This window comes from Cygnus olor, chromosome 6, assembly GCF_009769625.2.
Source record: "Cygnus olor isolate bCygOlo1 chromosome 6, bCygOlo1.pri.v2, whole genome shotgun sequence".
NCBI classification, from domain to species: Eukaryota; Metazoa; Chordata; class Aves; order Anseriformes; family Anatidae; genus Cygnus; species Cygnus olor.
In genome coordinates this window covers 22848059-22874324 of record NC_049174.1, presented here as the reverse complement: position 1 = coordinate 22874324, position 26266 = coordinate 22848059, and the positions used below count along the sequence as shown (strand labels likewise).

Here is a 26266-nt window from a genome sequence, read left to right as displayed (position 1 = left end):
CGCCCGGGTGAGCTGAGGGCAGCGGCACCCGGCCCCGCCGGCGGCCCCCGGACCCCCCCATTCCGGCCCTCCCCCGGCACCCAGAGGCGGGGGACAGGCGCGCAAGTATTTGGAGAAACGCAGGGCTTTTGGTTTATTTTGCAGCCGTAGTCAAAAAATAAAAATTAAAAAATAAGAAAAAAAAAAGAAAAAGAAAAATTATTAAAAAAAATGCTGGAAAGGTCACATAATAATGAGCTCTTATAGCAAACACACTCTTCCCTTCCCCCTTCGCCTTCCTTCTATCTCACAATAAAATCATCTCCTTCAATTTGCCATGATCGTCGCGACCAGGAGCCAGGTGATTATCCTAATTAATGTCTATCTAATTAAATTACTGTCAGCGGTTAACCAATGGCAGAAGCCGTTTCATCCTCTCCGCAAGCAGCAAGATCAAAAGTGAGTCTTTCCTGATTGCTGCATAGTGTCAATTGGCCAATCTCTTCTCCCAGGGAAGGAAAAAAAAAAAAAAAAAAAAAAGTAAATCAAACGTTTGGGAAGCATTTGGTGGATGAAGTGCTTTCTGTCTAGTGAGGGTCCCAGGATGTCTAGCTTCTGATACTGAGGAGCCCTTTCAGATCCAGGGACTGAAGGGTTATTACTGTGGTGCTAGAGCTATGCAGCTGGAGCATTGTCTTTCTCCCTCTATCATGCTCTCCAAGAAATTTCTCAATGTGAGCAGCAGTTACCCACATGCAGGCGGATCTGAGCTTGCCTTGCATGATCATCCCATTATCTCGACCACTGACAACCTGGAGAGAAGTTCACCTTTGAAAAAAATTACCAGGGGGATGACGAATCAGTCAGATACAGACAATTTTCCTGACTCCAAGGACACACCAGGGGACGTCCAGAGAAATAAACTCTCTCCCGTCTTGGACGGGGTCTCTGAGCTTCGTCACAGTTTCGATGGATCTGCTGCAGATCGCTATCTGCTCTCTCAGTCCAGCCAGCCCCAGTCTGCTGCCTCTGCTCCTAGTACCATGTTCCCTTACCCCGGCCAGCATGGACCTGCTCACCCAGCCTTCTCCATCGCCAGCCCCAGCCGCTACATGGCTCACCATCCTGTGATCACCAACGGAGCTTATAACAGCCTCCTGTCCAACTCTTCGCCGCAAGGCTACCCCACGGCGGGCTACCCTTACCCCCAGCAGTACGGCCATTCCTACCAAGGGGCGCCTTTCTACCAGTTCTCCTCCACCCAGCCGGGGCTCGTCCCCGGCAAGGCTCAGGTCTACCTGTGCAACAGGCCGCTCTGGCTGAAATTCCACCGGCACCAGACGGAGATGATCATCACGAAGCAGGGGAGGTAAGCCGCCGCGCGGACCCTCTCCGGGCGCCGGGGCTGCTCGGCCGGGGGAGCCGCCCGCTGCCGCCGCCGCCGCCCCGGGGGAGCCGCCCGCCGCCGGGGCCGGTGGTCACCGGGGCCGGTCCCCGCCGGGGCAGCCCCCCCCAGCTCCCCGCGCCCCTTCCCCGCGGAAAGCTCGACGTTTCGGGAGGGAGTTGCTTTGGATTTTTGGTTCCCGGTCGCTACCGGGAGCCGGGAGGATAATGCACAGCGGGCTGGCTCCTCTGCGTGTGCGTATCGCTGCCGCTGGCTTGCTTTCCTTCTTTCCTCTCTTTTTTTTCTTTTTTTTTTTCTCCTTTCCTTTTTATAGGCGCATGTTCCCTTTCCTAAGTTTTAATATTTCTGGTCTCGATCCCACGGCTCACTACAATATTTTTGTGGATGTAATTTTGGCGGATCCCAACCACTGGAGATTTCAGGGAGGCAAATGGGTTCCTTGCGGCAAGGCGGACACCAATGTACAAGGCAAGTTCCTCCAATTAACACTTTTCCCGACACATATGTAGGTGAGAATGATTAATTAAAGCCTTTGTGGACTGGCTCTAGCGACTTCTTAAACGAGAAAGGGCCAATGATGCTCTTTAGAAAAAGAAAAGGAGGGTGGTGGAGAAAGTAAAAGGTGATCGGAAAACGCTGCTTTAATTCCGCTCTGTTAAGTGAAGGCGGTTTCGGCAGAAGAATAGCGCTAACTTTATAATGGGGGTCCTTCGACCCAGTGTGCTGCTGCAGAGGCAGAACCAGGCTACATGCGGGAACCGTGATGTGGTGGTGTTTTTTTGTTGTTTCGCTTAGGAAACCGGGTGTACATGCACCCCGACTCCCCCAACACGGGAGCCCACTGGATGCGCCAGGAAATCTCCTTTGGGAAACTAAAACTTACAAACAATAAAGGAGCATCAAACAACAACGGGCAGGTCAGTGGGGGAACCGCAAACGCTCCGCTAGGTTTTTTTGTTTGTTTGGTTGGTTGTTTTTTTTTGCGTTGCTGCTTCAGGCAGAATCCTGCACTCTCCAGTCGGATGTGTATATGCATTATATATATAGTCGTTATTTTTAAAGGCCGTGTCCCCAAGCGAGGATAAAGGGGCGGCGGGAAGGGGAGAGCCCTCGCGTCCTTCGCCGCGGGCATCGCTGCCCCGTCCTGCTGCTCTAACCCCGCGGCCCCCTCCCTCCTCTTCCTCTGCCTGACAGATGGTGGTTCTGCAGTCCCTCCACAAGTACCAGCCCCGCCTGCATGTGGTGGAGGTGAACGAAGACGGGACGGAGGACACCAACCAGCCGGGCAGAGTGCAGACCTTCACCTTCCCCGAGACCCAGTTCATAGCGGTCACCGCCTACCAGAACACCGATGTAAAGAGCTCCCCTCTCCGGCCCCTTCGCGCCCCCCGCACGGCCCGGCCGCTGCTCCCGCTCCCCCGGGGCTTCGGCACCGGGAGACCGGGGCCTCCCCCAGTCTTTTGCCTCCGTGGCGTGCCCCGGGGCCGGGCCGGGATCCCCCCGGGAAGCTCCCGCTCGGCGGAGATCAATTGGCGAGGCATCGATCGCACCGGGGCGATGGAGCAGCTCCCTCGAATTAAAACCTCGTTACCGCCTTGGCCGCGTTTCGGCATGGCCGGGTGGCGGGGCCCCTCTCCCTGGTGACATATGTTCGGGCCGCGGCCCCGGGTTAATTATTTGGCTCGACGCGAGCCTCAGCTCTCAGCTACCGATCTGCGGGGCGTTTCGCCTCATTTCTGGTTTTAAATATATTCACGGCCGTGCGCTACGCGTAATTACACTTCTGAAAACATGGGGTTAAACACGATTTTTTTTAGCGTGATTTTTAGAATAAAGCGAATCGTAAAATTCGATTTTTGGTATCTAGTGGCATGCCGCAGCTTCGTTTTTCGCGTTTCGAAGGCAATTTGATCGACTAGAGCGAAGCTCGGTGCTTTTAAAGGCGCGGTGGCTGCAGCAGGGTGCATTCTTCGTGCTTTTCACACCGTGCGCTCTGCTCCTCTGTTTCCCTAGATCACACAGCTGAAAATAGACCACAACCCTTTCGCCAAGGGCTTCCGAGATAATTACGACACGTAAGTAAAACCTCATCTTTCTTTCCCTTCTGCCGGCTGCGGGCACCCGTCAAGGGGAGAGGCTGGGGGGCGCGGGCAGCCTCCCCGCCACGTCGCCCCGGGCGAGGCCCCCGCCGGCGCCCGCTGCGCCTCTGCTCTCCTCAGGGCTGCGAGCACACAGGGGCTGTCTCATTTTGGGCTCCGCACAACCCGGGGGACCCCCGCACCCGGCCCCTTTCTTTGCGCCCCTTTCCAAGTTCGCGTTGAGTTGCGCGCAAGGGCCCCGCGCAAGGCGCTCTGCGCGCCCGCCGGGTTTGAATAAGCCCGGGCTCTGCAATCCCTGTGTCCAGGGGATTTTTTTTTTCCCGTCTCGTTTTGTTCTCCTCTGGGGTTGGAGTGTTTTTTTTTGTTGTTGTTTTTTTTTTTTTTTTTTTTTTCCTCCTCTTGCATCTGGGTGGAGCTACAGGCTGCGAAGTTTTTAATCGCGGTTTGTCCCCGCGCTGCCTCCCCCACTCGCAGAGCCGCCCGGGGGCTGCTGCCAGGGCCTGGCTGCTGGGGGGCGGCCGCCCCGGTCCCCGGGAGCCGAACGGGGACAGCCGGGCCCGGCTGCAGCAGCGCTGACGGCTGCGACTCGCCCCGGCCCAGGGCACGGCCGGCGGGCACCCCCTGCCCACACACCTCCACAGCCCCTCAGGGCGCAGGGCGGCTCAGAGCCCCGAGGAGGCGGGCGGCCCTGGAGCTGCTCGGCCCCTCTGCAAGCCCCGGGGCCGCAGGACGGGGCCGAGCCCTTGCGGAAGGGAGGAAACCTCCTCGTCCCTCTGGAGGCTGCAGCGGGAGCGGCCTCCCTCCCAGCGCCTCAGGCCTCTCGCAGCGCTCCAGCTCCCCTCGGCAGCGGCATTTCGCTCCCAGGGGAGAAGCGACGCCGAGGCCTGAAGTAGCTCCAGAGGGGCCCAGGGCCGAGCAGAGGCTCTCCCCGAGGGGACCGCCCCGTCGGACAGCCGTTGCGAGCCGCGAGGGGCCGGGCGCCGTGAGGGCAGCCCCGTGCCGCCGCTGTCGCTTCTTGTGCGGGCTCTGCAAGACCTGCGGCCTTCAGAGAGGCTTCGTGGCCTTCGCCCCCAGCCTCGAGTGCTTTTTGCTTTTTCAGAGGGGGAAAAAACTTTACAGGGCGTCACTTTAGAGGAGACGGGGGGAGGGGGAAGCTTCAATGTTGTCTAGCACGTTGGATTTGTTTAAGGGCCAAGTTTATTTTGGATAAGAAATTTCAGGAGGCGTGGAGGGTTAATTAAAGCACAGTTTTAGCCTGAATTAAATACAGATAGTAGTTATTCATCCATTAAAGTTTTTATAATCGCAAATTGCAGCCCAGCATGGGAGAATTATATATAGGCCACGTAGGGAACACTAGATGCGTCTGGTTCTGCATTTCCTACAGTAGGTGTTTAAAGATTAGCCTAATTTAAACCCAGTAAAATGTTGATGGTTCGTCTGCGACTCTCAATAATAAGTGTTAAACAGGCGCTATAACGCCGCAGCCCGCCGTTCCTGCTGCTCGCTGCACACGCCTGGGTTGCCTGTGGCGCACACGGCGGGACTGGTCAGCGCTTGATGGAGCGGGGATTTTAAGCCCTGGGCTGAGAGCAGGAGCCCCTTGGGCTAAGAGCAAGCACCCCTTGGTCCCAAAGAGCAGCTTGCCGTGTCCTCCCCGGCTAGGGTCCCGTCTCCCGGCCCCACCGAGGACGGCGGCTCCCGCCCCTGCTCCCGACGGCGGCGCCCACCCAGCCCTGTCCCCTTCTCTCCGGCAGGATCTACACGGGCTGCGACATGGACCGGCTGACGCCGTCCCCCAACGACTCGCCCCGCTCGCAGATCGTGCCCGGGGCCCGCTACGCCATGGCCGGCTCCTTCCTCCAGGACCAGTTCGTGAGTAACTACGCCAAGTCCCGCTTCCACCCCGGGGCAGGAGCCGGCCCGGGGCCCGGCGCCGACCGCAGCGTGCCCCACACCAACGGGCTGCTCTCCCCACAGCAAGCCGAGGACCCGGGGGCCCCGTCGCCGCAGCGCTGGTTCGTCGCCCCCGCCAACAACCGCCTCGACTTCGCCGCCTCCGCCTACGACACGGCCACCGACTTCGCCGGCAACGCGGCCACGCTGCTTTCCTACGCGGCGGCCGGCGTCAAGGCGCTGCCGCTGCAGGCGGCCGGCTGCGCGGGGCGGCCGCTGGGCTACTACGCCGACCCGTCGGGCTGGGGGGCGCGCAGCCCCCCGCAGTACTGCAGCAAGTCGGGCTCGGTGCTCTCCTGCTGGCCCAACAGCGCGGCGGCGGCGCGCATGGCCGCCGGCAACCCCTACCTGGGGGAGGAGGCGGAGAGCCTGGCCCCCGAGCGGTCCCCCTTGCCGGGCGCCGAGGACTCCAAGCCCAAAGATTTGTCCGACTCCAGCTGGATCGAGACGCCGTCGTCCATTAAGTCCATCGACTCCACCGATTCTGGGATTTACGAGCAGGCCAAAAGGCGGCGGATCTCCCCGTCGGACACCCCGGTGTCCGAGAGCTCCTCGCCCCTCAAGAGCGAGGTGCTCACCCAGCGGGACTGCGAAAAGACCTGCGCCAAGGACATCGGCTACTACGGCTTCTACTCGCACAGCTAGGCGCGGCCCGCCGCCGGCCCCGCCGTCCTTTTGCACAATAACTCCTCCGCGGTTAGCGCACTGACCCCCGCCCCTAGCTGCCCCATCCGTTTCCCCGGCCCGGCCCGGCCCGGCCCGGCGGGGAGGCGGGCAGGGGGGCAGGCAGGAGGCCGAGCCGCCCTCCCCGCCCGCCCCGCGAGGCCCGGCGGAGCCCCGGGGGCGCGGACGGCCCCGCCGCGGGTGTCCCCCCCCGCGCCTCCGAGCCCCGCTGGTCAGTAGGATGTGTAGAGACTCTCCAGCCGTACAGCGCTTCCTTCCTTTTACCACGGATGGATACTAGGGGATGGTAGTAATAGTGGGGAAAAAAAGAGCCTGTGAAATGCCTGTACATAGGGTTCTAATTTATTACTTTCCTTTGGGTTTGTTTCCTATTTGTTCGGATCTTTTTCTTTCTCTTTACTTTTGTTTTCACTGTTAAGTCGCAAAACTTAGATCTTGTTTAAATCCCCTCACTCTCCCCCCGCCTCCCCTCCCCGTGCCCCCCCGCCCCTCTCCAGGTGAACACTTTTTCCAAACGCCTCTGGAAATGCTGAGCGCCCCGTAGCCGTACAGCGAGTAATGGGTTTCTCACTTTCCCCGCAATTCCTCGCATGAAATAATTACGCACTGCCCTGGGCTAACACAGCTACGGAATAGCTGAGCTTTCCCTTCAAAAGACCAGAAATACGTCTCGTAGGAAAGTCGATTAAAGTAGCATGACGCCTTCCAAAAGCAAAATTAACTGCCTCTGTATTTTTTTCTTTAAAAGGAATAGCTCGACATCAGCAATATTATTATTTTTGTGGTATTCCTCCCCCCCTCGCCCCCAAGTGCCAAATCCATTACTGGTCCCTGCAGGTGCCAAATATGCTGACAAACTCTTTTCAAATTTCTTTGCAGTTTTCCCCCTCTTTCTTTATATTGCTGTAAATCTTTGTAATGAATAATCTAAAAAAAAAAAAAAAAAAGAAAAAAAAAGATATAGACGACTGAATTGTTGGTAACCATAGTGTAGTCCAGTGAAGATGAATTGTGAGTTGTATATTTTACTGCATTTAGTTTTGGAATTGACTTTTTCATAAAGTAGCTAACCGAGATCTGACTTCCTGGGGAATAAAATGCACATCGAAAGTAAGAGCGCTCTTTCCTGTAAACCTCTGATTCTGGCAGTGACGGAGAAATAATATCCCTCCAGGCCTCTCCCCCCGGCGAAGCAGAATAGTAAGTCTTCGAATTTTGAGTAGCAAATCTATACGATTAACGCATTTTTATATGAAACACAACTGCAAACTGAAATATGCATCGGGCTAAATATTCAGTCTAGGTTACACTCGACGGGGAAGTTTCCTAATAGAAATTCAGGGTCATAAACGTGTGTATATTTTTGACTCTTCTGTAAATCGAATGTTGTGATTTTTATATTTGTTCTGTTATGTCCGTGGAACTGAATAATTTATACAAGTACCTGCTCCATTGAGAAATGTTTCGGTTTTTGCCCGTTTGTATCGTCTGTGTATAACAAGTAAAATAAACCTGGCAAAACGCTCACCTCGTCTCGGGACGCCGCTTGGCAGCGAGGGCACCGGGGCTCGCCCCCTCTCGGCCCGGCGCTGCCGGCTGGAGGAGGAGGAGGAGGAGGAGGAGGAGGGACGGCTCGGGGGGTGCGGGTCTCCCTGCCTGCAGGTTTAAAGCCCCGACCGCGCTCCGGAGCAGAGGCGAGGGGGGCGGCCGGGGGCCCCTAACCCACCGCCGCTACCCCCTCAGAGAGAGGCCGGGAGAGGAGCCGGGTGAGGCGCCTTCCTCCCTCGTCAGTGGTGGCCGGGGCGTTAGTGCAGGCGTGAGGGGTGACAGGGTGACTTTGGGAAGCCGCCGCCTGGGCCTTTGGTGCTGGTATCGACCTGAGTGGCCCGGCCGCCCGCGCTGGGCTGCGGCTGAGGTGATGGCGGCGGCGGCCTCGTCGGGCAGGGCGGGAAGCGGCCGGGCCGTGAGGGAGGTGAGGGCCCGCGGTGAAACGCTCCCCACTTACCCACCCCGCAACTGCTCCCGGGTCCCGGTGCCCCCTCGGCGTCGCGGCGAGGGGCTGTCCGAGGTGTAAAACACGAAAAAAACTCGTCCCTCTTTCCCCGCCGTCGACCGCTGCCCCCTCCGTCCCGTCACGCAGTCCTGAGGGGCGCCTCCGCCGTGAGCCCGCCGCCGTCGGGCCCGCAGGAGCCCCCCGCCGTGCCCCCTCAGCCCCTGAGGCAGGGGCTCGCTGCCTTCTGCCCGGCGGGTTTCAGCCCGAGGGTCCGGGGCGAGCACCGACGGCCTGGAAGGTCTGAGCAAAAACCCTGCCTGCGAGCCAGTGGTTAACGCTGTTCCGTAACTATCTCGACAGGACGCTATAAATCCCTAACTATTTCTGCGGGAGAGTGGAAGAGGTAAAGGCTGCAGAAGTAAAAAAGGCTATTTCCTGTCGGTCGGTAGGTCCATTTATTATTACTTATTATTATTATTATCATAATCATTAGAGATTCAGGAGCGTATCTGCCATACATGCTTTTACTAACGCGTTAAAATACCTGCATAAACCTAGAATCAAAGCTGTGGTTTTTGACCCAGGGTATGTAAATGATAATACACTTGCAGTTTAGTTAAAGCTAAACCCCGCGTTTGAATTTGTGAGACCAGCAACTAATTGCATGAATTTTACATGAAGTATAATTTGTGCTATTATTCTAGCCGTGCTGAGCGGGCTTTTAATTTAATTATTCTGGAAAACAGTCTACTCAACTGCCCTTTCTTTGTGTTACTGAAATTACACAAAATCAAGCTCCGAGCAAGACGATCCGTAGAAAGTAATTCAAAGTTCCTATCGGTAATACTTTCCACGATATTTCCCGTTAATACTATATCAAATGTAATACGGTGAGTTACGCTCTGCAGATTTTGCATGAGTACTCTATGCATATTTGATGACACATTGCATATTTTAACAAGGTTTTTAATGACTGATTGAAATGTTTGCTAAGATATTTTTTAAGAGCTGGAGGAGAAATGGTTGCGGAAAATGTGTGTAATAGAATAGTGATAAGGATGGGAGGGTTTTGATTGACAGTATGAGGAAGCAGATGGATGACTAGGTAGGTCAGAGGTAAAGATGCCTTTGACAGCTTTTTAAGTTCCTTTGGCCATTTTGGTCCAATGAATCATGCAAAACATGTGTACATTACTAAACTGATGTCTCTGCATCGTTTACTGTTGGAATCCTTATCTCTTCAAACCCACCCTAACCTTCTTTCATCACCACTTGACGTGCTATGTCTAAACTAGATTGCAAGATCCTAAGAAGGCAAGAATCTGTCTTGTATTACTTGTCAGAAAAAAAAAATCATGTAAACCTATGGAGCTAGAAGAACAACCGCGACAGATTGGCAGAATAGGCGTAAGGTGGGACACGTTCTTCTTAATTTTCGCTGTCTGGTCATCACTCCCCTCCCCTAGGTAGTATTCGAGGGAGCTGTGGTGAACAATTTTCCCCCCCCCCCCCCCCCCCAACTGGCATAAATCTGAATAAGTCTGATAAGAGACCTAATTGCATAATTTTACTTATTATGCAGTGAGTTCTGTTGCTATAGTTAAAATGGTTTTCTTTGCAGTCTGCGTTTTCAGGTGCTTTGTATGTCCCTCATAAATTACTTTGTCAACTGGAAATGCTGTGGTTTATCCCTGTGAAAGGTTACTGTTTTTGGAAGTCTTATTTAAATTACATAGGAGAATTTTAAAATCACTCAGACACAAAAATAGAATGTGTGTGTATTGGGAAAAGCAGAAAAAAGGATTTTGCATGGAAGTATGCTTTCCAGGTACTGCTTCTGTGCAAAATGTACACAAGGTTTCATTTTAAGTATTAAAACTTGTCACGAATGTGGTCTCCAGTGGGGAATGTGTGACTAGCTAAGATACGGGGACAAAGTCAAAGGAAAAAAAAATTGAAATAGTGGAGTGATAAGTAGATGGAAGGCAGCAGACTGTTCGCATTCAGTACCCTGTTCTTTTCAGCTAATATGTTTGTAGCAGGTCTAGAGAGCCACACAGCTTAGTGATAACATTTCATGGATTTATCAGAATGCATATTAATTTGGGAATGCACAAACAAAAACACCTCTTATTTCAGAGCACGATCACTTGAGAGCCTTCTATTTGTTCAGATATGTATATCTGAAACATATATCTCTTTGAAAAGCATATATATCTATGTATCTAGAAATTTTAATCATAGATAATATTTTCTTTCTTATAAAGGTAGAATAATCATTAATTCATAAAGATCTAAAGCTGGCGTTCCTGATTAGGTATAACTTTTGGCCTGGTAAAATATATTACACAATAAAATCTGTGATGTTTTATTCATGTTACCACTGCAATTCCTCTGGGTTGCTGTGTTTCTAACACTAAGCGGCTGATACATGTACGAATGATCTTGTTGGTCCTAAGTTGACCTTTTTTAGGTGAATTTAATTTTTTTTTTTTTTTCCAAAATTGAAGGCAGAATGGATGAAGACTTCAGCTACATTCCTTCTGTGTAAACTATAATATTAGACTGTATTAACAGCCATTTATTTCTTAAGCTTTAAATAAGAAACAGCTGGTAATGACTTTGAATCTGTTTTAAGAGACATTTTAGGTAAAATGTTGATAGCTTGTAAATGTGTATTCCTGCCTTAGTCTCTGATCGTGCATGCAAGTTCATATGTGTGAATAACGTAAAGTAAGAGGTCAGTCCTACAAAGACTATTCACTTGTCTAAAAATTCACAGACATAAATGTTTTCAGGATCAAGGCCTTTTTCAATAATTGTGATATTCGTGTACCTTGAAGTGACTGACTAATTTAGAATACACTTAATAATTTGATTTTTTTTTAATATAGTAGAAACAGTGCGTTGATGGGTTACCAAAGCGCATCAGACAAGCTTCCACTTCAATCATTTGTAATACATTTTTGGGGGCTTGTTTGGGTATTTTTTAAAATTAATTTTAATTTTCTAGTGCTACTCCTAATTTAAACTTCTTTTTAGAAGTCACATCTTAATTTCTATAGGCCATGCTACAGAATTCACTTTTGTAAGCAGGCTTCTTCCATGGAGTGTATTTTATCCCAAAGCAGATAATACTGGTCTGGGACTGAAACTTTGAGTTGAGAGAAAAATTTAGGTTGCTGAAAGGTGTCCTAGTTTAGATGGAGGCACCCACCCACCAGGAATTAAATGGAAATCACAAATGTAAGTTAAGGAATGCTTCTAGTGATTGATTAACACCCTGCTTACAGCTTACTTACCTTTGCAGAAAGGTTTGCTGAAGGGCAGACATTGATTATTGGGGATAGACTACAACCGGGCAATCAAATCTCCATCTTCTGTGGCTCTCCTGTTGTAGATGCTGAGGAAATGTGGTGGTCACTGCTCGGCTCTGGGGAAAGCCGGGACTCATCCAGACATGCTGCCATATCTCCTGGGAATCCCACCTCAGGGCCTTGCAGCAGCACTGCCCTTCTTGCCCGTTGTTCTGGGAGTGGTGCCCACATTTCACTAGGTCAGATCTGAGAAATACCTGCACACTGTGCTACGTCCCCTTTCAGCAAATCATAAAGCATCTCCTCCTTCCTGGTGTTGCCACCACCTTATCCCTGTACTTCTAAAGCACCTTAAGCTTGGTAGAAGCTCCCTTCTGGTTGCTCAGTTTACTTTTCTGTTGTTAGCAGAAGGGGGCATTTGACTTGGATAAGATGCAAGGTACTGAGTAAGAGGTGAGAGGTTTTGCTTTCTATTGACAGCTCATGAATCAAGCCATTGAAAACACCACGTGTAAGTGACAAGGGGTAGGGGCATTTTTCAAAGTCACTGAATGGTTTAGTAGCCTATGTTGAGAAATGCTGCAAATTTCACTGAGAAACCTGCAGTGCTTCTGAGTTTGGAGTTATGCATACCCTTTTGACAGTTTTAGTCTTGGACACCTTATTGAGCAGTTATTTCAGATATTAATTGAGGATTGGGGTTTGTTGCTGAGTTGTGGGCAGAGTACCGCAGATTATTTAACTGGTGGAAAATTATGTTATTTCATTGGTTCAGTAGGTCAATACTGATTTGTGTCATCTGATTTTTTCCTCCTGCAGTTGAGATACAGCTCAAAGCAGGGGCAGTTTGATGGAATGATCAGGGCCAGGTATTACTTTGATATATGCATTTGTTTCTCCTATATTAAAAGAATTACAAAAAAGAACAACTGCTGTCTTATTGTACTTGCATTTTTAATTATCTCTGTTTAGATTATAAGAATAATTGAAGCTTTATTTCTGTTTATTGTCAAAGTTGATTTTAATGCTTTGATTGTCTTCATAGATAGATCAAAACCTGTTTGGCTAGTGCACGTTATGCAAGGATTTGTCCCCTTTTTAGGGGCAATATTTATGTCAGGAGGATTCCTTTAGTACTAAAGAAATGTTCAGAAGCTGAATGGAAGGAAATTAATCAGGTATTTTCAGTCCTTCTTATATCTGTCAAAAATTTTGTAATGTCCGTATCTTTTTTTCACACATTTTGCAGTTTTATCTAGAGTAGCTCTTTTTCTTTTCTCTTAAATAGGATAAAAAAACCTGGTATTAACATTCAGTGCTGTATTTTTAAACATTTCAGTGTTTCAGTCGATATATTTCCATATATTGTTCACTTACAATTTTTCTCTGATCATTGATATCAATGAATATTATTTAAAACCTGTTTTTTCTTATTGCAGTCTGATTCATTTTTATAGGTAGACCTAAACTTAAGCAGCATGAAGTGTAACAACAGAAATGGAAAGTGGGACTTGAAAAATCAGTATAAAATTTACTGGAAGAACGTACGGACGAAAGATTGCTTCAGGAGTTTATTTCCCTGTACGCCATTTAGATGGATGTAACTTGAAAGGCCCAAATCCACAGTAATCCATTAGCAGTATACACTCGTTTTCCAAATACATTATAACTGGAGAAACAACACAAATAGTCCTGTTACAGTGTAAAGTTTAGCAGATACATGCACAGATGTCTTTGCAGGATGAGGACCTAAGTCTGTTTTGCTTTAGCAGTGTTATCTGCTGTGGGTTTTGGGCTGTTTTTTCCCCTCAGTAATGAAAATGCAGTTCTGTCACCATGGTCAGATTTCCCATCGATAGAGGGACAAGGGCAATGCCAGTGCTAAATACACACTCTGCTAAGCAGTAATTATATTTAATTTTGACTGTAGTTTGATGTCTACAGCTGCCTCAGGGAGAGTGTGCAGCTCTGTGTACCCAACCCTTTCCCCGAGGTTGGGTTCGCTCAGCTCAGCGCCCCGAAGTCACTTGCACAGGAATGGTGCTGTTGTGGGGGAAATATTGGCCGGTGGTGTGAAGGCAGGGCTGCAGCAAGCCAGACGGTCCCTCTTGCAGGCAGTGGGTTGACCCATAACACAAAACCCACCCCCCGAGGGTTGGTTAGGATGGCGTGTGCACTGCTGCACTCCTGAGTGGTGAAACAGGAGCTCTCCAAGCTGACACACATGCACCAGTAGTCCCCTGGTAGCCTCTGCTCTCCTTCTCTGGTAGACCTCCAGAGCTTCACGTGAGCTCTGGCCTCTGCCTTGCTCTCCTCTGCCCTTTTCCTCACTGTGGGCAGCCCACCCCAGAGCTGGTTTTGTTCAGGGCTTGAGCACGTCGACAAGAGCTCTCTCCCTTAACTCCTTTTGAGGAGATGCTTTGACAGGGGTCTTTTCTTACTGAGGAGTAGTGAAAAGGAAGAGATTCATGGAAGGCTGCTTTCTTTTGTATCCAAATGTTTTTATTTACATGTACCTAGTTTCTTACAGTTGCAAAGGATTTAACTCAAAATATTTTTTTTCTACGAGGGTGTCAGTTTATGGGTTTAACCTGAATTAAGCAGGGTGTCTATTTATGAGTTTTCTCCTAATTGGCAAGTAACAGGTGAACTAGTTTTGTGGGTGCTGCACTGCAATTTATAGGGCCACTGCTGATCTGAGCTTGATTCTTTACATCTTATTTATTATTTTTACATTTTTAACATAATTTTCCAAAAAAATTACCAGAGAGAGGATATCTTAATAATCTATTTTAATCTTTTTTTTTTTTTTGTATAAAGATATTCAAACTTTCAAGAAATTCTAGTCTATTCAGTAATTGAAAGAATACGTCATATTTATCCAATATAGATTTTATCTATAGGATTAAATGCTTACCTTTTACATTATCTAGTAATGTTATTTCTGAATTGTAGCAGAATATTCTAGAAGCAATGTGCATTTTCTTTTCTGGGTTACACAAACATTCTGTTTTGCCTGAGAAACCTTTTTATTTTTTCTCCATTTTATTTATTTATTTTCCCACTGAGAAGCAGCCAGTATAATGCAGCTTTAGTGCATCTTTTGTATTTTTCCACATCTTGGTGTCCTCCTATTTTTCATCAGAGGTTTAGGTGCAGCTCAGCTGGGGTTTTATTCTATGTCATTACATTTTTCTTCATTTTCTTCGGCAAGGTTGGTTATGTGTTGTGCAGACAGATGAGCATTGTTGTTATATTTGCAATATCTTTTGCAAAGTTTTATCTCGTATTATAATGCTTACAGTGACAAACCACAGCTGGTCGGAGTCTGGGAAGATTTTTCTTGAGCATCTCCACCATCAGAGCATGGGGTGTGTATGTCAGTTCTGCTGAAAGCTTGGATGGGCTATCAGCTATCATTGAATCTCACCTAGATTTATATCCTGCTGTAAATCACACAGCTGTTTGAAGAATAGCCTCTGCAATCTAGGAGATGCCTCCTCTAGATTCTTTCTTGGGGCTGTTACTAGTGGCTTTGTTTCTGACAGCTTCTAATTTTCTGTATACAGTACAATCAATTGTTTTGCACATATATGCTAAAGCTAGAGGCTGTTTTTTGACTGTGCATGCTACAATTAGTTATGTAAATAGCAGCATATGCTTCAAGTTTCCAGTGATCGCCCTGCCTTTATAGGAGTGTTGGCTCAGGCTCTGCTTTGAAGTTAGCTGGCAGAGGTGGTTGGTGCTTTGTGGCACAGACTCTGAAGACAGTGCTTTCTTCACCATTTCCCTCTCGTGCTCAGTGTTTTAGTCTATAGCAGTTTATACACCAAAGCCAATACATGACTCCCAATGTGCTAGGGATTTTGGTAGTCAGACTCCTGTGCTTCCCAACATCTGTTTTGATTCATGTGTAGAGGTATGCTGGCAACTGCAGGTGTGCTGTTGGACACCTCGCATCTGCATTCGTTATTCCATTCCCCCCCATTCCATTTAGGTTACTTCTTTAAGTTAGAACTTTTGTTTCTCCTTAACAAATTGTAAACCAACCCTTTACAGAGATTTTTTTTTTTTTTTTTGGGGGGGGTGTTATGTAATTAAATTACATGATTAGTTATTTCCATATTAAAACCTTATTATTGTAATCTCTTTAGTATCGCCGAATATCCCTGTGTCTTTTTTGCAAAATGCTTCAGCTGCAGAGTGTAATCTAAATGGTAGGCTGGCAAAGCAGCAAATTCCAAATGGTGCTTTAAAAGTGCTCACATGCAAATTGTTGTTTTTTTATTTTTCCCTAAAAGATTCTGCTGGAGCTGTGATGAAGCATCCAGTGTGGTGCAGCTTTTGGCACTTAGTTTGTCAGTAGGACTTCTGAGTCTTAAACCACAAGCTAGAGAAACTAGACAGGCTTGCTAAACCTTGCTATCTAGTACTTTTGTGCTAGCTCTCTGTATGGGAGAATATTCTTTAACGATAATTTTGGTTTGTAGTGTTTTATGTTGTGGCACCTACTAATACGGGGTGTTTGTTGGATATAGAAGCTTCTCCAAAATTCACTAACTCTTAAGGTAAGTCTGCGCCATTACTTTTGAGAATCATCATGTATTACTTGTATCTATGTTGTAACACCTTATTGCCAAGGGCATATAATAGTAAAGCAGCAACATTATAGTAAACAGGATCTTAATGACTGGTATGATATTGAATTTGGATGCTGTAAAAAGCCTCTGAAAAAAATAATTCAAGCAGATCTCAGGTGAGAATCCAGGACTTCATTGCGGAGTGATGAAAAAAAGATCTTGGATATTTTAAAGAGTGTGCAGACTAGCTGAAATACTCATTACTAAAGAGCAGTTCAGAGTCTGTTGGGTACATAGACTAAAAATAAAATGTGCTGAGTGGATATATTTCCTCACAGATGAGGAAAGTTCCTAAACTTAAGATTGCAGAAGAATGAATTTCTTTCTTTTCTTTCTTTCTTTGTTTTTTTTTTTAATTAAACAACAACAACAACAAAACTGGCATAGTCTGAAAGGTGGGAAAGAAAATTCTGTAGCACAGTATAACTAATGTACTGGGTTGGTAGGGAGGAGACACCAGACACCACTTACTGGTAGCACAAGCAACAAGCTTTCATCAGAATACTTCAGCTGGTGTCTTCCACCAGGACCATTAATAAATGATTATATGTATAGGACCTTTTATTTTAGGGAAGATCAAGGGTTAGTTGAGCGGGAAGATTTTAATTCCAGTGTATTTCTACCTAGTGTGTACATTAGGCTCTTAGGATACAGAGTTTCATTAACACACGCCTTCTATTTTGTCAAAAGTAAAATATTCATGGTCAAATTTCTGAATGTGTTCAATGGCTTATGGAAGAGTAGATTCCAGTAGCGAGGTGACCTGGTGGTCTAATAGCAGCTACCTTTAACTGAGATGTTGATAATTGCACTTCTAAAAATTACTTTACAACGCTCTGTGCACCTTAAATTACTCTTTTAAAACTGATTTCCAATAAGTACATGTAACATCTATTTATAGGCAAATACTTTGAAATGAACTGTATTTATGATAATCGTATCACTGATAAAGTGCTGAATGTAGAAGCAATAGGTTAGTTTGACCTGATCGATGGATTACAATGCTGCTTTTGTAAGTATTTTTGACTTTGAAAGTAAACCTATTCTCCAAATGTATTTAAAATGTTAATAAACTATTAAATGAACAAGTAACACTATATTCAGCATTTTTACACCATTTCTACAGTGGGTAAAATTGTAGTATAAAGTTGGTGTATACTCGATAACAATTTACATGTTTATTTTACCATCTGGTAAATGTGTAAACGATATTTTGAGAAGCACATTTCAAATTCACTTTAACAACTTATCCCCGACAATATGTATCCTATCTCATGTACTGACTGGAATGATTTTGAAAACCTCTCAGAGAGAAATGCAGTAACAAAACATATTATTTTTTTAGTGATGTTTAAGATCAAGCTTTGCTTCAAGTGGAGGTCTTTCACTATTCGGGGAGGATTTTATGTTAGTGGCGTTAAAGAAGGATTTCAGGCTATTTTACACACCACGGTATAAAGATATCATATCATCTTCCCTAAAGAAACCATAGGGTGCATAGGTAGTAATAACAAAACAAATACAGTTTGCTATGTTGTTGTATAACTGTATTGCATCCTTTCCAGGGGGTTTGAATTTGCTATCTCTTGTGTCTAAATATGGGAAGCTCATTATTAGAAGTGTTACAATGAACCCCAAGTGGATTGCTTTTCTCATGTACTTTAACAGCACTTTGACACTGCAGCCTTCTGCCTTTTTATTTTAGTCTTCTGTTTATTGGTCTCCCTGGATTAAGTTGCAAGCACTTTCTTAAATATAACAAACTAGAGAATATTCTGTTGTAGCTTGGCTTTTATGCACCCTTTCCTAGCTGTTACTAATCTTAACTGGGGGAAAAAAAAAAAGACTTCTTTTTCTCCTCCCCCAACCCCAATAAAATTTAAAAAACCCTGCCCTGAAAGCGAGTCTGCCTGGAGAACACCTCCACACTAATTACCATCTGGCCAATCTGCAAATGAGGTTTGAGAGCAGATTTCAAATGTAGGCTCCAGCTAGTCTGTGGCTTGTATTAGTCTATTAGTATTTATTAGGAGAATCGAAAGCATTTAGGCAACTGAAGAGAAGGCAGGTGTCTTAACTTTTGGAAATCCAGTCAGGTATCTATTTGTTCCTTCTAGTCTGTAAATAAATGCCTTTGACCTGGTACCTGATCAGCAGTGCTCCCTTAGTGTTTGTGGCAGCCAGTTTTCCTTGAGTATAGGTTTTAAAGATTCATGTTTGGAAGAAGAACTGCTGGGCAATGGTCTTAAAACACGTGTTTAAAATGCATTGTTGAAAAAAGCTGTGTATGAAACAATTCGTATAAATTCTGGTTAACTTCTGTATTGAAGTTAATAAATAAATAAACTAATTTTGTTTTTAGTTACGTGCTATTTCAGCATGTGGGGAGAAAATAGTGATAATAATAAAAATGCCATGAAACTGCATTTTTAATCTTAAAACATATGTTTGTATTCTTTTACAGACTAATTAAGCACACTGAAATTAACAGTACTTATTTGTTTCATTTAGACACTAAATGCATTTCACTAATGAATTTCAGGTTTAGTATCTTATTTCTCTTCCTTTTCCCTTATGGAGATTAGACAGGGCCTTTCTTGTTTGTAAATCAGCACAATCAAAGATGATTTAATTGTTAGCAGACTGTTAAATTTTGTTTTTCACCTGTCTTCCCTTTGCTGGCTGCCTGTTCTGTCTCAGCTCTGTGAAAAAGTGCTGTCAACCTTATGTAAACAATAATTTATTATTTTGTTTTTAGTGAAAAGAATCAACCCACAAACCCTTTCAACAAAAGAGCAGTAGCTGTTTAGGACACCTGCTGATATAAATGATCTTCCTACAGTAGCTAATTAGTTCATAGGTAAAGTCCCAGCTGAGAGCACCTGGAACATGCAGAACTGAATCTGAGTTTTGTAGAGCCAATAGCACTTAGTAATATGTAGTGAAAATATTGTTCTCTTTAGATCAGCTGCTGATAGCTGTATGGCCAAAGTAGATGTCGAAGAAATTGCTTAAAGGTTTAGAATGGCTTCTCATTGAAATCACTTGGAAGAAATGGGCAACACTTGGAAAATCTGCCTGATAGCAATCTGTGGAGGTTTCTTGAAATGGTACAACTTTGAAGGTTGGTAGTTCATGGGCTAGGCCTTGAATACTGGGTAGCTTTGCTTTTCTTTTTTTTGTATTGTATTTGTATTGTATTAGAATATATATATATATATGTATAGTATTTTTTCTCAAAATACATTGTTCTCAAAGTATTTGCTGCCATACGTGGTGCTTGCAACTAGGAACGCCAGCACCAGATAGGAGTCTGTCCCTTACCCCATGATCATAGTTACTTGGTGGGCTCCAAGAATAAGTTCTTCTGGCTTGAAAAATCTAAGTTGTATCATGGCTTAAAATAATATTTTCTTTTTAGTGAAAAATATCTAAGCCCACTTAAGAAAGATTAATTAAAAAACTGACCTTTCAAAAAAGTGAGTTAAAATTACATATTTAGTTCTCATATTGTTAATAACTGTGCTCCTTGGCCTCAGAAGCTTCCCCCCTCCCACGCTTTTCTGTGTGTCTGCATATTTCCAGAAATTGTAAATATCAAACTATATATTCAGTATTCTAGCTTTAGAAATTGTAAAATGAAATGTGATTTTTCACTTTTATAGATTTTGGTATTGACTAAAATGGACCTTTTAAAGTGACATAAATACATAAATGGAGATTGATAAATTTATTTCAGACTACCATATGGAAAGGATTATTACAAGGGCATGTGGAGAGCAAAGCCAATTAAAGATATTCTTTCTTCTTACTGTGGACCATTGCCTTCTTCCCTATATTTCCTGGAAGTTAAACTGAATAGCATTTAAGAAAAATATTAAGCTAAGGGTATCATCATAAATTCTCTCTCTATGTAGTCCTGTTCTTTATTGATGATCAGATTTGCATCAAAGAACATGACACCAGTGACTTGCTGGCAGCTTAAGTAATTGGGGAAAAAAGTGGTTATTCATACGGAAACAGGAGTTGGCTCATTACAGCCAATCACCTGAATAGCAAATGGTATGGCTGCCAATAGATGGAGAAAAAGGCAAGTCTAGTGGAAAATAGGAGCATTTAAAGGCCAAGAAAAGACATATGGTCTGTCTATGCTTGCCTTATACGCCTGGAAATTATAAATTAAGCTACAATATAGCCCACCACCTTAATGTGAAAATTCTCCATTTTTTTCCATCTTCATCTTGAGAAAATTAGCAGGCTTGGCTAGTAATAATTGACTTTTACTTTTGTGTCAGTGTTTAAGTTCTATATAAAAATGATACCTGCATTGCTGTCTAATATTTGACTGTTCTGGCCCTAAAGGACGTATTTGTGAAGTAAGTTTGCTTTCATAGCAAATGCAGATGTCTGTGTCTGTCCTTTACAGGTGTTTATATTTTCATGAGGGTGGACAAGAGAAGAAAGGAAATAATTCTTGGCAACTATTTTTGTAAGATAATCCTACGGTGATGGTATTAAATGATTTGTGTCTTCAAGAACAGTAAATACTTTTATGGTTATCTCATTTGCTTTTAACTATTCTCATAATTTCAATTTGTTGTGGTAATGCTCTCCTATACTCTTTAAGGTATATAGTATTATTCCTCTCATGAAATAAGAGTCTAAGTCCAAATTGGTTTATGAGTTTCAAATATGCTAGACTTGCTGAGGTGACCACCTGATCACCTTTCTCTTAAGGCATTAGTAAAAGTTGAGGATACAGTCTTTTAAAATCTAGTTCTCATATAGACACGTTTCATGTGAGAGATCAAATTCTGAGGCAAGGGAGGACAATTTGAATTTTAAAAAGATTTCATGTGGCCTAAAGCCTCTGAAGGCTTGTAACATCTCTTATATTCTTTTTTTTTTTTTTTTAATAACTTATTGTGACCCATTGCATGGTATATAGTCACTTGGAGGACAGATGCAGTGTTCTGATGTTCTGAGCTTTTTTTTTTTTTTTTTTTTAAGGGCCGTACTCTGAAACTCCAATGTTTTCTGCTTTCTAGGTAGAACTACTGATACAGTAACTCACATGGAACTCTGATAGAAGCCTCCTGGCCCTAAATTCTCCATTTCATATACCTGAAAGAGGTACTAAAACTATTATTTCAGGTTTGTATTCATGGGTTCTAGAAATATGGAGTATTTTACATATTGCAAAATTTCTCTGAAAGTAAAACAAAACGAAACCAACGAAACAACAATCTGTTTTGACTCTCTAAGTAACTCTTGACTTGTTTGTGGTGTTACAGGAACAATGAAATTTTAGATATTCTGTTCTGAAGCAGATTTCAGAGTTAATGGAGGAACAGTGGATGACAAAATGGTGTATTATAACTAACATGCATGTAAAATTCTACAAGTGAATTCTGAAGATATAGATGTTCTGAAAACTGTAGAATTTGGAGCTGTATAAAAACGTGTGTATGCTTATCTGACATAAATACATCTGTGGAGTTTCTAATTGGGTCCAGTGACATGGTACACTTGCAGCTCTTCCCTTACCCTTGCCAACGTTAGGTTCTTTCACAAGTACTTCTGTTCTGCTCATTCTGACCGCTTCTTTGCGGGTGAGTGACCTGCTGGCTTCATTTCACTGTCTCATTTCTGCACAGGCACAATAAAATCATCCCAACTGGTGAACCTTCTGACAAGGAACTGCAGAAGTGCAGTTATTTCATCCACTTTGAACCTGACACATGTCCCCCATGGTTATTTTGGGATGTCTGAGGTGCAGGGCAGGGAGAAGTAAATGTTTGCACAATTCTGAAGAAATGCTGCTAAGAAAAGTTCTTATGAAAATACTGCTTTATTCTGGGATCACCCTGTATTTAAAGGAGTAGAGACTTTTATTTCAAGAGGTTCCATCTTAGTGACCCTTTTCATTCACATCCAGAAATCACCCTGTAACTCTTCAATAAACCCTTAACAGGTAAGACCAATCTTAGGTAACAGGAGCCTTTCCCCACCAGCACACATGGAAGTCGCTCATTTACTGTAGCTCCAATTAATGTTAGTAGAAGTTACACTTGTAAATTCCCCCACGCACTAATGAGGGAACAGACCCCCTCAGTTTAGTTAACCATCTTCCAGTTACCTGGCACTTTCCCCATCCCTTGTGAGATCTCAAATATTTAATTAAAGCCTTTCCTTTTTTTTTATTTTTATTTTTTTATTCCTCCCCCCACCCCGCCTTCTCCTTCATTCAGTTTGTTGAGTTGTAATTCTTGTTGGCCTGATGCCTTGGCAGCGTTCAGCAGTTCTAATTGCCTGTATAGTCTGGCCTAGTCATGGAGCCTTTTAACTTTCATTCAGGCTTCCAGCAATATCAGCCTCACTGGTCACAAGCTTCCCACTCAGGTTCCATTCGCAGCCCTTTCGCTGATTACTTGTTATGTATTTAAAGAGCTCCATACTGTTTATTTCATTTCCTATTTGAGATAGTCTGTTTGCTTAATTTTTTTTTCTATGCTAATTTAATTTTAAACATATAGGGCTGTCTTCCTGGTCAAACAAGCCAGAATTTTGCATCCATATGTTACATTAAATAATAATAATACAACAAATAATAGTCAATGCTTTCTACTTCTATAACGTCTACCATTCAATGATCCAAAAGCATTCTTATTTTACAAGTGGTAAAATGGTATCAAGAGACATGAACTACTTGTTAAACATTATGTATGACATCTGTTACAGAGACAGACATAGGACTGAGTAGTTTGGTTTTCACTAATAGCAGCTAGTCTAATAATTGCAATATGCTATAGCAATTGTTAGGTTAAAATGCTCATGGATTGAATGGGGTGTACCCTTTTGGAGTTGTGTATTGCAGAGATATTTGTTCTCAGAATATCATCTTTGTTGGTGTATAAGATACATAACAGAATGGATATTCACATGGACTCCATAAAGGTTGTTAGCCCCTGTAATCATAATTTGAGTTGATTTTAGAGTCATTATTATTAATCACAAATAGACAAAACTGGTAAATTTTTGTCTCATTTTGTTTTCTGTGTGAAGACCTAGCATTCTCACTTTCCTGGATTTCAGTGGACCTCCGTCTTAGTATGGCTATGATAATTCTTCTACGTCTCTGCAGGAATAATATGTTAACATTATGACCTATGAAGGTATGATTTAAATGTATCCTCTTTCAATGGTAGGCAGCATACAGAGATTGACTAAAAAAGGTCTGTCCCCTTTTATGTTTTTAAGGTTGCCCGTACCCAGCAGCTAATAATGGCTCTAGCCTTCAGAGGCTACCATGACCTCATCCAAGGTTGCATTACCACGTATGATCGCTCTGCAGGAGTCAGTAGCTGATCCTTAATGCCTGCACTTGGCTTTTAGGATGTGAATGCTTATCTTCATTGTCATTACATACTTAGAGGAAATGATTCCATACTTGTGTTCTTGTTTCCAAGGTCAGACAATGGAACATTAGGGCAAAATATGATTGTATTGATACGTGAGCAAAGGTCAACCAACCGGAGAGAAGCAGATTTCACTACTGGATGGAGAAAGTTCCCTAACATGGTGGTAAGCTTAGTGAAATCATCTTTCATAGTTTTCAGGAGTGAAATTAGATCGAAATCTGTATTGTGATAAAAGGATTACTAGGGTCCTCATAGGAAAAACGAGGTGAACTGGAAAGTTAGCAACTGAGGTACATGGAAGTAAATGGTTATATCATATTCTTGGAAGAAAAATCTTAGGAAAACAACCAGATTCCATTTTAAGACAAGAACAACTCCAACTGTGATTGTTTCTGAAAAGCAACAATGTAAAAAACCTGTTTGCTACAGATACAGGATTTCTTTTGTAAAATAAACTTATCTGGTATGTCTGATTATTTTTATATTTTTTCCTTGTTTGATCAGCATGTATTGTGAGCTCGGTTTTATGCATAAGTTGGTGCTCATGGATGCGTTTGGGCTTCTCTTGGGTAAGGACTGTGTGGGCTTTTGAACAATAGTCTGCCAAGCAATGTATCATGAATCCTAATTGTTTGAGAAAACAGTTGTTCTTTTTCTCCAGCAAATACTGTTGTATCCACATTATTAACATAGTTATGTATAGTCGTTTTGAAAATCATTCTCGGTTTGAAGAATTCTAATGCTTCATACAGTGATTATGCAAAAGTCTCATGTATAAGCAATACCGATGTTACTGGAAGCGCCTCATATAGAGTCCAAATATAGCAGATCAAATCAAAACTGTGCTACATCTTAAGCAACTGTTGACCCATTTCCATATCAAATTGGTTTCTGTCATAGAAGACTTTGCTTTTTCTTTTAGAGATATTTACTTGTTCTGTGCTGCTCAAGTACTGCAATGGCGCATTTTATTCTAAGGTCGCTTAATTATGGGTCAATTGATTTTTAACTTTGTTTGTTTATTAACAACTTTCTATTTAAGGGACTGTCATGATGAAAGGCTTGTTCCTGCTCTGTAACATGCGACCATGCCACTGACGCCTGTAAAATCAGTTGCCATGATTCAGCACGCGTAGAGAGTCAGTGTGGGGTGCCGTGCCATGTGCAGGATGGCTGCTGGTTGGCTTCATCAGCGCAGTCCTAAGTCTCTAACTTACATAAATGTTGGGGAGAGGAAATTCTATTTTAAAGATTTCACTTTGTTCCTTGTTTATCCTACTTTTTCTTTTTTTTTTTTTTTCTTCGGGGAGGGGGAAGGGGAAAGGAAGGGGAGAAGAATAGCAGAATTAATAGAACATGGTATATCAGTAAAATTTCAGAGATTGCTATAAATACCTAGAGTAGGAAGAAGGTGAGTTGTTAGCGGTGTGACTTGTTTGTGTCACTTTGTTAGAACATTAGCGGTATCTTAATATAGATTTCTTTTTTGGCTTCTAATGATACATTCCTTTCACTGGGGAGGGGATGGGTAAAATTTGCTACTGCTGTTTTTCTGGCATTAACTGCAACTCCCTTCTGCTGCTCCCTGCAGCTCTCCCTGGCACGGCCCTGGGCCCTCTAGCGGACCTGCGCTGCTTGCAGCGACGTCTCTGCCAAAACACTGCTTCTGTTGCTATGTTATTTGTTAGAGCTACGCTATTGTACGTGAAAATCAATGTAGGCAACGTTGCTGAAAAGTAAAACTGAGATTCATATGGTATTTTAAAACAGCGTTTATTTCTTGCACAAAAAGTGCCTAACCTCGGCTGTAGGCAGCAGGCCATCTGGGGCCGCAGTGGTCCTGCCAGTGTCCTTACTCCAAGTGATCTGTTGTGCTCCACAGTGTCAGGCCGCGCCTACAGAATCAATTACATTTCAGTAGTATTTGAACATCCTCACTTCATAATATGTATTATTTACTTTTTCCCACTGATCTGCTTGTTTTACTGTTTGTGTGTGCTATTGTCTAAAATTTAAGCATCTTTCGAAGTATAAAAATTACAAATATATATATATATTTGAAGAACAAATTGAACAGATTTGTTAGGTGATTTTGATACCTTAACAGCAGCTCTGTGCTGTGGTCATATATTTTTGGACATCAGTGACTATACAGATGAATCAAGTGTACAAGAATATAATTTGTTAACTTTGTGGATTTGTACTTTTGTAGTCTTTCCTTCGAAAACTGGTGTCTAGTCACTTGGGAGAACAGGGCTGCTAACATAATAGTTTTCGTTAAAAGCCAAACTTCTTCTCTAAGAGAATTGTTTTACGTGCCACCTCCCAAAGAAATTTCCCATCTCTGCTAGTGGAAGCTGCTGGTTCCTCCTGAAACTCAAGGTCAGTCAGTCAAAAACAGAAACACCAAACATGCTGGTTTTATATCTCATGTAAAAGGTGATGCCATTAGGAAGTGCAGTGATTTCCATTAAAATGCCAGGGCCCAGTACTCACTGAGAGATATGGGAATTTTCTGTTTATAGATTTTTATAGATTAGCCTAAATCATGCTCTGTGACAGCCTGCTCTAGATGCCCTGAAGCACCTGATCCTCGGTGCTGTTGAGCGATGTGTCTTCCACCTCTGCATGTAGAGGACCTCTGGGAGCGTGAGGCTCTTCAGGGGCTGGTGACCCATGAGATGAATTTCCAGTCCTAACAGGTCTGGACAGTAACCTGTAATGGAACATTTTCGTATCAGAGAAGGCAGATTTGTTGAAAATTGCAGTTTT

General features: G+C 44.1%; 1 protein-coding gene and 1 long non-coding RNA gene across 3 annotated transcripts; both read left to right on the top strand.

Moving 5' to 3' along the window:
• Positions 1 to 253: 253 nt before the first annotated feature.
• On the top strand, positions 254 to 6230 carry TBR1 (T-box brain transcription factor 1). 2 transcript variants are annotated; one of them, XM_040562131.1, is made up of 7 exons: positions 256 to 1348; positions 1698 to 1852; positions 2180 to 2301; positions 2579 to 2737; positions 3398 to 3459; positions 5241 to 5358; positions 5464 to 6230. In XM_040562131.1, the coding sequence occupies exons 1-7, from the start codon at positions 657 to 659 to the stop codon at positions 6082 to 6084; spliced, it is 1929 nt and encodes a 642-aa protein (XP_040418065.1). In that variant the 5' UTR covers positions 256 to 656; the 3' UTR covers positions 6085 to 6230. The 2 variants fall into 2 exon arrangements, with proteins under 2 accessions (XP_040418064.1, XP_040418065.1); XM_040562130.1 differs by having other exon boundaries at positions 254 to 1348; positions 5241 to 6230.
• A 12608-nt stretch (positions 6231 to 18838) lies between these two features.
• LOC121072278 lies at positions 18839 to 24384 on the top strand. The gene is made up of 3 exons (XR_005821102.1): positions 18839 to 19197; positions 21122 to 21206; positions 23543 to 24384. It is a non-coding gene; the product is annotated as an uncharacterized LOC121072278 (long non-coding RNA).
• Positions 24385 to 26266: the final 1882 nt, after the last annotated feature.

What these genes read in the sequence shown, in the direction of transcription:
- TBR1 (XM_040562130.1), top strand. Translation starts at nt 657, where the DNA reads ATGCAGCTGGAGCATTGTCTTTCTCCCTCTATCATGCTCTCCAAGAAA. An exon ending in ATCATCACGAAGCAGGGGAG is followed by an intron (nt 1,349 to 1,697) that starts GTAAGCCGCCGC and finishes TCCTTTTTATAG; the next exon opens with GCGCATGTTCCCTTTCCTAA. An exon ending in CCGCCTACCAGAACACCGAT is followed by an intron (nt 2,738 to 3,397) that starts GTAAAGAGCTCC and finishes CTGTTTCCCTAG; the next exon opens with ATCACACAGCTGAAAATAGA.